This window comes from Papio anubis, chromosome 9 (genome assembly GCF_008728515.1).
Source record: "Papio anubis isolate 15944 chromosome 9, Panubis1.0, whole genome shotgun sequence".
Classification (NCBI taxonomy): Eukaryota; Metazoa; Chordata; class Mammalia; order Primates; family Cercopithecidae; genus Papio; species Papio anubis.
Window position 1 is genome coordinate 4,835,559 of NC_044984.1, and position 15,109 is coordinate 4,850,667.

At 48.9% G+C, this 15,109-nt stretch overlaps 1 protein-coding gene across 1 annotated transcript in view; it reads left to right on the forward strand.

The window, feature by feature from the left end:
- The first annotated feature begins 7,983 nt into the window (after positions 1-7,983).
- KCNA6 (potassium voltage-gated channel subfamily A member 6) overlaps positions 7,984-15,109 on the forward strand; it is a 39,761-nt gene continuing 32,635 nt past the window's right edge. Inside the window, exons 1-2 of the mRNA XM_009180019.4 lie at positions 7,984-11,381; positions 12,838-13,463. Coding sequence (XP_009178283.2) covers positions 8,710-10,302 — 1,593 coding nt within the window. The 5' untranslated portion in view covers positions 7,984-8,709 and the 3' untranslated portion in view covers positions 10,303-11,381; positions 12,838-13,463. The remainder of the gene's footprint in view (positions 11,382-12,837; positions 13,464-15,109) is intronic.

Consider the following 15,109-nt stretch of genomic DNA (forward strand, 5'->3'; position numbering starts at 1 on the left):
CGGTACTTTACATTTTGAAAAGTCATGAATGGTGTCGTTCTGGTCATGCTTCCTTTGGTAGGATGACTGTCTTAAAATCTTCTTAGACTTTTTCCTGTGTGTTTCAGGCAGACCTGTGTACCGAAAGCCAATAACCACACCTGTGGTTACAGTGGTTATCCTATTCTAAATGAGCCATTGTGTGTCGTGCTATGGGATAGAGGCAGATAATTTGTCTTTTGGGTTTCTAAGTCTCGGAATTGCAGAAATCCATATTCAAAACTGATGTAGAGACTAGCACACGTCGCTTCTTAATATAAAAACTACTATGCACTGCTAGAGAACCTAGCATTGCAGTTTGATACCAGGACTGGACAGGACTTTGGGGTTGTCTTCCTTAGGGAATAAGTAAGTGTATTTTGCCTGTGGGAGCCATGGTTCTTCTCAACGTCAACCTCACAGCAATAATTTGGGTCTATATATTATTTGTGGGATGTTACAGCTTTAGTCCTGATTTTTCTCTCACTCTTACCTGAGCCAGTTTGCGCCCAGTTTGAATGACTTTTTGAAGCCATAACTTCAACTACACTTTTGCCCTACAATGACTTATTCTATTCAGAGGAACTGACAATGGACATGACTGCCCTATGCTTGATTTTTTCCATGGCATGAGCTGAAGTACTCATCAGTCTTTCTTATATAAAGGTCTTTTACGTTTTGTTTACTTCTTTGGGGAATGAGAAGCAGCTGCCTCTGTCTACCCTGAAAATCCCCACATTTCTGGACTCTCTCCTGTCCATTTCCTCTCTGCTTGCTAACTGGCCAAATCTTTTCCGAACTCACAAATATCTTGTACTATATTGTCAGATGCAGCCAACAGTGGCCACCATACAATATAACAAGCTGTTTTTCAACCCTCTTCCTAGATATGCACGTTTTTAGGGATATAATCTGCCTTCTAAGTTATCACAGGTGACAGTTTTGAGAATATTTTTCCATTTGTAACATAGATTGCCTGCAATAACCTCCTATAAAGTTTCTTCAATACCTATCACCCGGCCACAGAACCAGTGTCACAAGTTTGTGTGTTTTTTTTTGGTTTTTTGTTTGTTTGTTTGTTTTTTTGATGGAGTCTTGCTCTGTGGCCAGGTTGGAGTACAGTGGTGCAATCTCGACTCACAATAACCTCTGCCTCCCAGGTTCAAGTGATTCTCCTGAATCAGCCTCCCGAGTAGCTGGGACTATAAGTGCGAACCACCACACCCCACCACACCAACCCCATTTGTATTTTTAGAAATGGGGTTTCACCATGTTGGCTGGGATGGTCTCGATCTCTTGACCTTGTGATCCACCTGCCACAGCCTCCCAAAGTGCTGGGATTACAGGTGTGAGCCACTGCACCTTGGCCATGTCACAGGTTTTAAGTTTTTACTTTTAGCAGCTTCTTACTTCAGTTTGGATAGACTTGATTCTGCTATGGGAACAAATCAATCCCTGAATACCAGAGGATTAGAGCAATAAAGGTTTGTTTCTCACTCATGCTACTATTGCTTCAGCTGGGGGCCAAGCTTCCTGCCACCTCACCCTGTAACACAGCTCACCCTGACAGAGCAGCCACCATCCTGAACAAAGCTGGTCATTGTGGTTGGTGTGAGGAAAGCTCTGGGGGCTTTCCCATGAGGAATTAAATATTTTGGTTCAGAAGTGACACACATCACTTCTGATTATAACTCACTGTCCAGAACTACTTGCCTGGTGCCACACAGCCCCAAGTGAGTGAGAGAGTAAAATTCTCCATGTTCCTGAAAAGTAGAGAGCTGGAGACATTTGGAAAACAGCATTAATGACTATCACAGGAGGGGAATTGGATGAAGATGCAGGCTGCAAACTTAGGATACTAACAAGCTCCCTTGGGATCCCCCCAGAAGGATGAGGAGTTCGTTATAGATTTATTTCTTGGCATGGATAGTAATTTCCTGAGGCTGTTGATTGGTGTGGCACAGATGTCTAATGCATTTCTTTTCTAATATACAGCCTCACTCAAGTGAAAGCTGTTAGATTTTTCTCTACTGAATTATGGAACATCATCGTCACCATCACTACTTTGTAATTGACGTCATCATCCTCATTAAAAATTGGACTAAGCAGCTAATTATAAATAGTGCTTTTGTATAGCACATGTGTTTGCATTTGCCCCCCTGACTCCATCCACTTGGCCACAGGGGAAGCCCAGGAGGAGGGAAATGGCCACAGTGCATCCAGAGACTAAATGAATAGAAGGGAACTTCAGGTCAAAATGTTGTGTTATCAATGTTGGCAGGGTACATCAATTAGTTTGTGGAACCAGTGGGTGCTACTGCAGGAAATTAACCCTTGAAGTTCAAGATATCTGACTTATTTTTAATGTAACTCTAAGATGACCAAATTTTTGGGGTGTGTGTGTGTGTCTGTGTGTGTGTGTGTGTATAGAGGGAGGGGAACAAAAGGAAAATAGCAGAAATTGACTGCAAAGTATAGAGTTATCCAGCCATCCATTTTTCTCCCTTCCTTCCCAGGATTCAATGCTGTCTTCTCTCTCCAGCAGAAAAAGTAGGAGAAGGTTAAGAGAAGGAGTAAACATGACCCAGGCCCTGGTGTAAGGGGTGACCGAGGGACCCAGAAGAAGGGGATTGGGCCAGGCAGAACACTGTGTTTGGACAGAGGGGCTTCCACTTGGAACACCCTGAAGAACTGAAGCTGGAGGGCAGAGCCTTGCCCAGAGTGAGATGGTGAGAGGAGGGACACAGGGTCAGACTCATCACCCCTGCTTCTCGCTGGCTCTGAGTGGTTTGGATTCCACAGTGGAAAGCTCAAGAGTAGGGTGGGTCATCCTAGGGAGGGTGTGTCTGTGCTTGTGCACGAGTGTTGTATTCTCTCAATAAGAGGTAAGGAAGCTGACTACCTGCCACCCTGTCCTCACAGCAGGGGCCTGTGGGTGACCATGAGGAGAACCATTTCCAGAGGTTACACAGAGAAAGAGGAAAACTTCAGGGATCCTATTACCAGAGTGATGACAAGTGCACACACACACACACGCACACATACGCACACCCACGCACACGCGCGCGCACACACACACGCGCACATACGCGCACACACAGCAAAATAAAAATGTAAAGAAGCCTGGAAGATAGATCATTTATGGTCATTTATGTACCATAAATACATAAATGGAATAGGTACATTTTGGAACCTAGGACAGAGGTCGGAATATAAATGGTTATCACACGATGCTTCACATTATCTGTGCTCATCTTGTTGGGCACATACATCCATTCTTAGGTGGTTCTTCCCATGGATGCCCCCTACGTACTCCTGACCTGTTGTAGATCATGTGTTCCACTGGAAGGCCAGCGTGGGCTCAGGAGGAGGGGGCCCCTGGGATCCAGTCCTGGTTGTTGGTTTCCGGGACCTCTCCATCTCTTGGCTTTCCTTTGACCTCACTGACAACCCCTCAGCCTCCTCTGCTGGCTGCCCTTCCTCTGACCTTGACCAGTAGATTGAAGACTGCTGTGAAGGACTTGGTCCTGGTCATTTCTCTTCATTGTCCATATTCTGTTTCTGCAGAAGACCTTAGTGCCATGAATTTATATATTTCTAGATGTTTTAAATTCATAAATCATAAATTTCTTTTTCATATTCCAGACCTAAATAAATGACCGCTTCCTTGATGTCTTCATTTGCATGTATAATTTCCTTCTCCAGTTTAATACATCTAAAGGTGAGGTCTTGATGCATCCCAACTTGTTTAACCTCTTGTCTTCTCTTTCTTAGTAAAGGGCAATACCTACCTGCCTAGTTGCTTGAGGTTGGCATTGGTGGCTTATTTCTCATGTTCTAGTGATGATCAATTCCTGCTGATTCTATCATCTAAACATACCTCCTCAGTTCTCCTCACCTCCTCTCCACTCTATCTCTACCCACTCTACCCATTCTGCCTTTCTCTGGCCTAAGTCACCATTATCTTTTCCCCAGATGACTGCAATTTCCTGGTCTTTCTATTTCTTCTTCTCCCTCTTCATAATTCATTCCCCTCACAGCCTCTAAGTAAATCACATCACGTCTCTCCTCTGCTTGAAAACCATCATTGGCTTCATACCGCCCTTAAGATAAAAACTGAGCACCTTACCCTACAAGATGGTACCCTTGCTAGTTCTTCAATCTTATCTTGCACCTCCCTTTCCCTTGCCCATTCTCCTCCCAGCACATGGCCTTCTTTTTGACCTTGAACACCCATGACCTTTCTAGCTCAGGGCTTTTGCACTTGTCAGTCCAGAATGCTCTTCCCTGCTTTTGGCACTGTGGCCCCGTTCTCTTATTTATTTATGTTTGAGATAGAGTCTCCCTCTGTCACCCAGGCTGGAGTGCAGTGGTGCCATATCGGCTCACTGCAACCTCCACCTCCCAGGTTAAAGCGATTCTCCTGCCTCAACCTCCCGAGTAGCTGGGACTACAGGCGCCCTCCACCACGCCCAGATAATTTTTGTATGTTTAGTAGAGACAGAGTTTCACCATGTTGGTCAGGCTGGTCTTGAACTCCTAACCTCAGGTGATCCACCTGCCTCAGCCTCCCAAAGTGCTGGGATTACAGGCGTGAGCCACCGTGCCAGGCTCCATTCTCCTCTTTGGATTGTCAGTTGAAATATTACCTCTTCAGAGGGAACTTTCCCAGCTACCCTTGCAAAGTTGAGTCCCCAAGTTCATTTCTGACATAGCATCCCATTTATCCTCCTCAAGGCATTTACTGCAATATGGAAATATCTCCCTTATTGTTTACTGTTAACATTTTCTGTCTATAATGTAATTTATTGATTATGTGAAAATGTATGCTTATCAAAGCAGATATTTTGTGTAGATCACTGCTAAATCCTCAGAACCTGGCACCATGCTGGCACCCAGTAGCTGCTCAATAAATACTTTTTAAATAAACGAATGATCGCTATGACCATGGCAAACATCTGAATCTGGATACAACAACAAAAAATAACAACGCAATCTGTGCTGGCATGAAATTGGTGCTTGGTGAATGCTGGGGAAAAATTACCTGACATTGGAAGCCACTTGGCAGCATCTATGGATAGAGTTGTGTCTTCCTTCACCTGGGAGCTGGCACTTCTGAAGGTGTGATTGTACTCATCCTTAACACACGCTGGGGGGGGAATGATCTAGGCATAGGGTTTTTCTGAAGCTAAGAAATGAGTCTGTTTCACAAAAGAACTAAAAACAGAACTCTGATTCATGCATTTGCCAATGGCTTTTCCTTCTCAGGGGAACCTCCCCGGGCACAGTGAAACCCCTCTTGGGACACAACCTCATGCTTGATGGAAGGTAATCACGGAACATCAACTCTGCCTGTAGGGTGGCAGGCAGCCCAGCCAGGCTTAACCCGAGGGGCACTCCAATGGAGTTTCTCAGCACCTTCTCAGGGTGTGTACACTTCTGCAGAATGAAGGTTCCTTCCCAGGCTTTGCCAGGATTGGTTTTGAAGAATTACTGACCTAGTTGACAGTCTTGTGAATAAAAATGGCAATGATGAAAAAAAAAACCTGCCAAGGAATCATTCATTATAAATTTGAAAACAAAAACAAAAAGAATCATGGGTTAGTCAATTTACGACTCAGAAAATAATGACAGATAACTGGATGAGGGTAAAGAGTATCTTTCGTACTGTATGTGTTGTTGGTTTCCTTTTCTTTTCTTTCAAAACAGTTTTGAAACACAGCAACTTTTACGTGGAGTCTAAATGGCTGAATTACATAGCCTGTCAGTGAGAAAACTCCGCTGGATGACTCTGTGTACTTGCTTTCTCTCCCTTCACTGAGACAAGCAAGGTGAGAGAAGGGAGTGGAAATGAGATAGGCAAGCATGAGATGGGCAAGCTGGCTGCTTTCCTGTTGTGATGTGGTTTGGAGAAAAAAGAACAAAAGTCCCTTACTCAAACTGTAACTCCAAGCCAGTCAACATCAAAAGCCCAAGAAGCTATTAACCACAAATTAATTAATCCCTTGCTGTAGAGATCCAGGGACCTTCCCGAGGTCCTGTATGCCTAGCTAGGCTTAACTTTCACCTCATCGTGAACTTTTCCTTATTTTAGTACTAAAAATCATGCCCGCAGGTGGAGATTTAAGGTGCCAATGAGACATATGTTGTGCGAAGCAGCATCTTAAACCACCACACATGTGCCAGAAAAAGCTCATCTCTATATGCCCTGACTTCCCCTTACTGCAGACCCCCGCAAAGGGAACCCGTGCCTTGACTTTGGAGAGCAACCCACTTCCTTTCTTGCTGTTTGGTCCCTTATGTCCATAAGCTTTCATAAAAAAATCTTTCTCTTTGCTCCTGTATGCTGTGATCTCTTTTGATTTCTATCCCGGGGGATCAAAAAAGCCCACAAGGCGTTGGTGCCAGAAATCAGCTGTGCAAGCACAGAAAGGGAGCAGAGGCTGTTGCCTGGCTCAACTGGTGAGGAGCAAGACTGGAGAATGAGTATGCAGTGAATTCAAAGGCTAGCATCTTTCTTACCCACTCAACACCTGACCCCTTCCCGACACATCTAGAAGCCTTGGTTCTCTCCTTCCTCTAGCCCTCTGAGAGTGAATGCTGCTGAGAACCACTGTGGTTTTAAAATACTCCATGCAACACAAAGAACTCTCAGATGCAACCTGTGGTTTCAGAGCACCTTTATGTGTCATTCTCATCATTAAACTCAATGAATGTGTACTAATCATCTAATATGCACCAGAAGCTACACAAAAACACTTTGTAGTTGTTAGCCAATTCATTTTGGCTACAGCCAGCCAGAAAAGAGGAAACCGAGGCACAGAGAAGCAAATGTCAACCCTACCTGGAAGTGTCAGTCTGAAATGATCAGTTGAGTCTTCCTCTACCAGACCCCAACTTGTCTGGTCTGGCGAAGAAAGACAGAAATGGATGGAAAACCATTCTCATCCCCTTCTTACTGGAGAGTTAGGGAGAGTCAACTGGTCCCTAACAACAAACTCTGTCCTACTCAAATACTGCCAAAGGGGTCTTCGTTGTAACATGGCTTACGAGCAGACGACATCTTTCTGGGAAAGCACCTAGAATGTGACTGGCACATATTCAATGCCCAGTAAACGTAGCTATTATTTTTTCAGTCATCACTCTTACATACCCCTTTTCCATTCACCCTCTTCTCCCCTTTTTTGGCTACCCAATAATCAGAAATTCGAGATGCATCCTCCCAGGTGGCTAGGAGCAAAGCATCCCCAGGAGGCAGTGTTTCCTGGGCTGAGGTATCTCTGAGGTGCTTCCATCTTCCGGGTCCTTCCTCACTGAGGTTGTTGCCTCAGGCTCTCAGGACTCCCCTGAAAAACTTCTGATGGGAAAGGCATTGATCCACTTGCCACCCTTTCTCTACCATCCCTTTGCAATTCTAAGAGAGTTGCAGCCTCACCCTCCCAGGCTTGCAAAGGTAGAGGGAGAATTATATTGGAATTTAAATTGGAAGCTCTCAAGGCATCTCAAAAATACTTTCTCTATTTTTTTTTTTTCCTGTAGATATTGGAGAGGTTGGCAAACGGGTCTTCCTAAAGACAGAAGAATGTATGATTTAATGTTTTCTTTAGATTTCTGGATGAGTGGGTGCACAGTGCTCCGTATTGTGTGGTGGGGCGGGGTGTGTCTTCTTATTGATGAAATACCACTGCGCAGGTCAACTCGGTAAACCGAAATGAGAAAAGCCGATTGCGGGGGTGGAGGGGGTGTGGTATGAGGGTGCCGGCGCTTGTGGAGGGGGGCGCGAATGTGAACGTGTGAAAGCGAGAGGCGTGCCAGGAGAGCGCGGGAAAGCTTACTGGTGAGGCGAGTGTGCGTCTATTTCCATGGCGCCCTGGCTCGCGGCAACCCCTGGCTGGGCGAGGGGTGTGATGTGGGAGTGGGGTGGGAGGGGGCAGCAGGCGGGGCCTGCCACGTCACTTGGAGAGTGTGTGTTGGGAAGGAAGGGCAGAGCGGAGAGCCGAGCCGCTGCAGCTGCGGCGGCGGCAGCGAAGCCTTGAGCGGTGGGGAGGTGGGTCCCCGCGCTGGGGCGCCGGGGCAGCCCAAGGCCCTCTGCGAGGCCTGCGGCGCGGCTCCTAGGGAGGAGGTGGCGGCTGTGGCCGCCGGAACCGCGACCTTGGCCGGACCCAGCCCCGCGGTGGACGCAGGGCGGAGGCCGAGCCCCGCCAGGAGTCTGCCGAGCCGGAGGGAGGCGCATCAGGCGCTTCAGTACCAGCGGCAGCCGGGGGTCCGGAGCGGCTGCAGGAGCGCAGTGGGAACTGGGAAGAGCCAGCCCGGCTGGAGGGCGGACCCCTGCGTCCGGGAGCCGGGTCTCAGGCACCGCTGGGGGAGAATCCACGCGTCTTTTCGGGCAGCCAGTTTCACACGCGCCCGTGTGCGGTTCCGGGCATCCCAGTAAGCTCTAGCACCGGGGCGCGGGTAACGGGGAGCGCAGAACCAAATCCCCAGCGCCCAGGTCACCTCCCCAGACCCAGCCTTGCAGGGACCAGGGCTTTAGGGCTCACGGACCCAACCGCCAGGTCAGACCGCGAACCGGGAGGAGCACGAGCCCCACCCTAAAGAGGGCGCAGCCGGGAGCCGGGGAGCGGGTGCCGCGCTCCAGAGGTTGTGTCGTGGGCGCCGTCCTAGTGGCGGGGAGCGCACCTCCGAGGGGGCATGAGATCGGAGAAATCCCTTACGCTGGCGGCGCCGGGGGAGGTCCGTGGGCCGGAGGGGGAGCAACAGGATGCGGGAGACTTCCCGGAGGCCGGCGGGGGCGGGGGCTGCTGTAGTAGCGAGCGGCTGGTGATCAATATCTCCGGGCTGCGCTTTGAGACACAACTGCGCACCCTGTCGCTGTTTCCGGACACGCTGCTTGGAGACCCCGGCCGCCGAGTCCGCTTCTTCGACCCCCTGAGGAACGAGTACTTCTTCGACCGCAACCGGCCCAGCTTCGACGCCATCCTCTACTACTACCAGTCGGGGGGCCGCCTGCGGAGGCCGGTCAACGTGCCCCTGGACATTTTCCTGGAGGAGATCCGCTTCTACCAGCTGGGGGACGAGGCCCTGGCGGCCTTCCGGGAGGACGAGGGCTGCCTGCCCGAAGGTGGCGAGGACGAGAAGCCGCTGCCCTCCCAGCCCTTCCAGCGCCAGGTGTGGCTGCTCTTCGAGTACCCAGAGAGCTCTGGGCCCGCCAGGGGTATCGCCATCGTCTCCGTGTTGGTCATTCTCATCTCCATAGTCATCTTTTGTCTGGAGACCTTACCCCAGTTCCGTGTAGATGGTCGAGGTGGAAGCAATGGTGGTGGTGTGAGTCGAGTCTCCTCAGTTTCCAGGGGGAGTCAGGAGGAAGAGGAGGATGAAGATGATTCCTACACATTTCATCATGGCATCACCCCTGGGGAAATGGGGACCGGGGGCTCGTCCTCACTCAGTACTCTGGGGGGCTCCTTCTTTACAGACCCTTTCTTTCTGGTGGAGACCCTGTGCATTGTCTGGTTCACTTTTGAGCTCTTGGTGCGCTTCTCCGCCTGCCCCAGCAAGCCGGCCTTCTTCCGGAACATCATGAACATCATTGACTTGGTGGCTATCTTCCCCTACTTCATCACCCTGGGCACTGAGCTGGTGCAGCAGCAGGAGCAGCAGCCAGCCAGTGGAGGAGGCAGCCAGAATGGGCAGCAGGCCATGTCCCTGGCCATCCTCAGAGTCATCCGCCTGGTCCGGGTGTTCCGCATCTTCAAGCTCTCCCGCCACTCCAAGGGGCTGCAGATCCTGGGCAAGACCTTGCAGGCCTCCATGAGGGAGCTGGGGTTGCTCATCTTCTTCCTATTCATCGGGGTCATCCTCTTCTCCAGTGCTGTCTACTTCGCAGAGGCTGACGATGACGATTCGCTCTTTCCCAGCATCCCGGATGCCTTCTGGTGGGCAGTGGTTACAATGACCACGGTAGGTTACGGGGACATGTACCCCATGACTGTGGGGGGCAAGATCGTGGGCTCGCTGTGTGCCATCGCTGGGGTCCTCACCATTGCCCTGCCTGTGCCCGTCATTGTCTCCAACTTCAACTACTTCTACCACCGGGAGACGGAGCAGGAGGAGCAAGGCCAGTATACCCACGTCACTTGTGGGCAGCCTGCGCCAGACCTGAAGGCAACTGACAATGGACTTGGCAAGCCTGACTTCCCTGAGGCTAACCGGGAACGGAGACCCAGCTACCTTCCTACACCACATCGGGCCTATGCAGAGAAAAGAATGCTCACAGAGGTCTGACCAATGAAGGCAGGGCCTGCAGGAGGGGAGCACTGAGCTAACAGTCTCTTAGGCTTCCTTCTCATTTTCACTACTCACTCTAGCTTCAGTTGACTTCTTGACTCTCTCCCCCTCACCCACTACCTGGCATCCAGGACCAAATACCTGGACTATCAACCTTGTTGCTTAATCCCTTGTTGCTTAAGCATTCAAGGTGAATCCATCTAATGACATTTTTAAAATTCCAGCGGTGCCACCCAATCATGCCCATCTTCTGTCATATGGATGAGATATACATTTATGTCTGACCTTCCCTCAAGACTGATTTTTCATGTCTGGGACTTACAATATCTCTAGGAACAGCAATGTCAACAGGATGGAAACCAGCCATACCTAAGTCTTCGCTCCCTCCTTAGTGTTCTTTGCTTTGGGTCATGTGCGCTTCCTAGCTTCAGGCCGCTTGGTAACTGGAAGAAGCTGGAGGACAGAAGCAGTACTCAACTTGCTGTTATTCCGGTGCCCTGTAACACCCGCTCGTCATCCTGCAGATGACCCTTGGTAGAGTCTTCATTTGCACAGCCTCAAAATAGGTTATTCATTTCTAAACTTGGCTGGAATTAGAGAAAATACAATCAAACTTTACCACTTGGAGGACACGGGGGTTAGTCCAGGACCAAAGGGGCCATGGATTTTTCAAAGTGTGGCTCAGCACAAGAGGCACTGGTGTTTGGTCTACATTTGGTCCTCCCTACTCTGATCCCCTGACTCTCTAGCTTCCAGGAAGGTTCCTTATCAGAGCCAAATACTCTTTTTGTGCAAGTGCCTTCCTGAGGAGAAGAACTGGAGAAAGGGAGCCACAGAACCAGGAGGGATGTCTGAATAGAGTCAAGCAACTGGCTTGACCACAGTCTGAAGCAAGGTGCCACTTAAACAGATGCTGTTTTCTCAAAGGGGCAGAGGAATCCTGTTGCAGATGGCAGCCTTTTCTCCCTCATTTCCCCCAAATTTTCTCTAGCCCTCTACCTTGCTTCCTGGGAATCTGATTTAGGATTGCTGTTGAAGGCTTCCTCAAGCAAACTCCAGCTTAAAGCCCTAGACAGGTAAAAGCACACATTGGATGGCAGCATGGGTTTCTTCCCATTTTATGGGCGTGAAATAGGTGGTTTAGAATAAGGAGCAAGTGTTATTCTTTTGCCAACAGCCTCACTCTAAGAGGTTTTTTTGCTGAATCAAGCAAACACTTGCCTGCTCTGCCCCTTGGAGCTGCATTTGGTCTGCTCTCACTGGTAAGGTGACGTGGTGGCGTTCCCACTTGATCTAAGCCATTTTCTTCCAGTGTGAGACCACTGCCATCTATCCACTGGCCCACCTACCCTCTTTTCTCTCTCAGTAACGTTGCCATTTGTTTTTTGCCTTTGATAAACTGTGATGTACTGTTCTGAGTTCTTTTGGGTGCAGTTCGGAAACTGAAAGGACTGTTAACATGTTTTTAATTTTATATCTATGCTTTCAGACTCTCTGATGATAATTTTTTTAAAACATTATTTGCTCGAAGACCAGCTTACGAGAGGACAGCCTTACGAGGGTTTGCTTGAGAGGCAGTGTTGCTTCTGTGACTGCCAGATCTAAATCTCGATCTTGCCATAACTTTACAGGGTAACTTGGGTCCACAGTCCCTCTTTGTGCCTCAGTTTACCCACCCATTAAATGGGAACATTATTGTCTTCCCCTCCCTACCTCATGGGGAATGTCTGGGAAGCTGGGGACATTGCTATGCAAATGTGTGAATCTTAGTCATGGATTTGATTTTTAGTTCTCTCCATACCCCCATAGGCAAGGCCTTCCCCCAGGGTTCCTGCCTTGGATCCAAAGCCTAAGAATAGGCCATTATGGACCATTGGCTCCCGAAATCCCTCCTTGGCCTCTTGGACTGAGCCCCTCAGTCTTTCTTCTTACCCTTCAGAAAGGAGGGTTCTCTTTAGATATGTTCAGGGGGATCCTTCCATGGCTGGAGGTCACCTTGACTAGGAGCTTGGCTTCTCCAAACCTGAAACACAGTAGAAGATAGAGATGTTTATGATGCACAAACCTGCTCTGAGGTCAGAAAGTGCTAGTTTTCCAAATCTCTCCCATTACTGCTGGCTATTTGGGGAAAGAAGAGAAAAGCCCATTCCAGAGGCAGAAGGGAAGCTCCCAGCGGAGGGTGAAAGTTGGGACATGTATGCATGTATCTCTGTATATGTGTATGTAATCACCCTCATCACCATCCCTGAGAACACATTTCCTTTTCAAGTCAGAGCACGCTTGAAAGGGTTTGTGGAGAGCCCAGCTCACCAGGGACTCTGGTTGCCGTAGCAACCTTCCAGACTGTTCTCTCTATCTTCTGCTTTGGGCATCAAGGGAGACCAGGGGACTACATCTTCCCAGCTTCTCAAATGGGAGCACCTCCCACATAGTGGCTTAGGGGCTGGGAGTGCCAGGACAGGGATGTGGGACTTTTGGAAAATGTGGAGGAAGCAGGGCCTCAAAGCTTCCTGTCTGGACTTTTCTTCCTAGTTTCCCCACCCAGTCATTGCAGCTGCCTCATCTTACTCCTGATTCTTCAGAAATTTGAATGTTAAGCAACCAGTTAAGCCAACGTCAGTGTTAATTTTTTCAAGCTGTCGAGGGGAGCCCTTAGAGGGGACAACTTCTCCTTGGAGTGGCAGCCAGGCTGGGCCTCACCAGGTGAGATCACAGTCTTAGGGCTCATGGAGTTCCCGTCTCCGCAGAGGCAGGCTCTTCCCAGCTCCACGAGAGGCGGAGAATTGCAACTTCTTCCTCCCTGGGAACAGTCTATCTAGCTCCTGGGAGGAATCTCAAAGATCTTTCTTCTCAAGACATCGAAGAAAAACGGAGAGGCTGTAGCTCGACCAAGTTTCTGTGAAGAATTTTGTCAAGTGATCCCTCTCTGACCTTAAGTCTCTTTATTTGGATTTTGTGCCCTGAGCACCAAGAGAATATGCACTCTGTGTTGCCTGGACAGCTGGGGTGGTGATTCACAGGAAGGGTCCAAGCCATCGCTACACCTGACTCAAGCTGGAAGGAGCTCCCAGAGGACTTCCTGGAACTGCCAGCCTCAGCCTGAGATGCGGGATATTCATCCCCACGGAGCGAGGAGGGACAGCTCGCCGTCTTTGCAGGTGAGGTGGGTTCTACTGGAGGGGAATTTTGTTTTTGGCTCAGTCCTGCAGGCAAAATTAGAACGGGGTGGGAGAGAGAGAGAGAAGGTGGGGAAGCGTGCATCTGGAGAGATGCAAGGGTTTCATTCTCCTTCCCTCAGGGGCTACCTCGCTTTTTCTGTGTATTTTTCTTTGACTCAATTGACTTCAGTTTTCTTTTTCTCTGTTTCTGTCCCCTTGATGCTGCTGGCCCCTTTAAAAAATTCTCTCTTTTTCTGTGCATTTTTCCCTTTCCTTCTTTTTATTCTTACTGTCTCTGCCTTTTTTCTCCTTTCTCTAGTTTTCTTCCTTCTGGTTTTCCCCCCTCTGTTGTTTTACCGTCTTCTTCCTTCTATGTGTGTCTTCCTGCCTATCTTTCTCCCTCTCTCCACCTTTTCAGTGACTGGGAGCACCTAGACTGTTGACGGCGAGGTCGCACATTGAAATCTAGGACAGCTGTGCTTGCTAAGGTCTGTCTGCCGCAGGAGTATTCCACTCTTTCCTGACTTCTCACTCTGCCATTCTTTCCTACCATGCTTACCTCTGTGGGGGCAAGTCCTGAACCTACCAAGCAAGATGAGACTGCCGTGGGCTCAGAAAAATGTCTCCCAGAAATTTCCTGAACCTGCAAGCATAAATGAGAGAAGGCAGGCTGGGGGGAGAGAATGACCCTGAGAAGTCTCAGACGAATCCTCTGCTGAGTAGCCCTGGACCACCTCAGGGTCTCCAAGCTTAGGAGGCTGGCAGAGAGGTCAAAGACAGAGGAACAGTAGAAATGTCAAATAAACAGACAAAAGAGGGCTTAGGAGGCAGGCATAAGGTTGGAGTTAGCCTGGAAAAAGCCTTACCTCGGGGATGACCTTAGCACTGCCCTTAATTCACTTGAAGGTTTTGTTAGTATCTGGCTGTCTCTCTCGGGTACTGAAGGCAGAACAAAAGGAAAGGACATAAATCTCAGTGGTACAAGGTGCAGGGAATCCTGACAAGGAGGATTAAGATTCACCAGGCAGTCCGCAAGGAGAATTGACGGACTCCTTGCTAGAAGTCTCAGAGCATGGGCTAAGTCCCACCTGCAGCAGGACATCAGGACAACCTGAGGGGTCCCCAGGGGGTGGAAGGTTGTGCTATTACAATTGGCCCCAGATAACTTTTGGGGGGTAATAGAAATGCTCTCAAACAGGATTATGGTAATAATCATACAACTCTAAAAATTGCACCCCCAAATCATTGAATTGTGAAAAAAAGAAAGCAATGAGTCTAATAATCTGGGAGTTTTCCATCTGGGCTGGAAGAACGGTTTGGTCCTATAAATCTAGAAGTTTGGCGTGTCTAAAAATGGACCAGACAATATCTAGAATAGAACGACAGTTTTTTTTTCTTCTGCCACATGGGGACACTTCAGAGCTTACATGCAGTTTATCCTTGCTATTCATGCACAATATCACGAACTGGTGTGTGTGTGTGTGTGTGTGTGTGTGTGTGTGCGCGCGCGCGCGCGCGCGCGCTTCGTTTTGACATCAAATTGTTACGAGAGTTACATGCGTTTTTCTTTTTTCCTCTAAAGATGTGTCATGCCAGTTTTTTGGGTAAGTGCAGGGCATAATTAGCATGCATTGAGCTATGATATA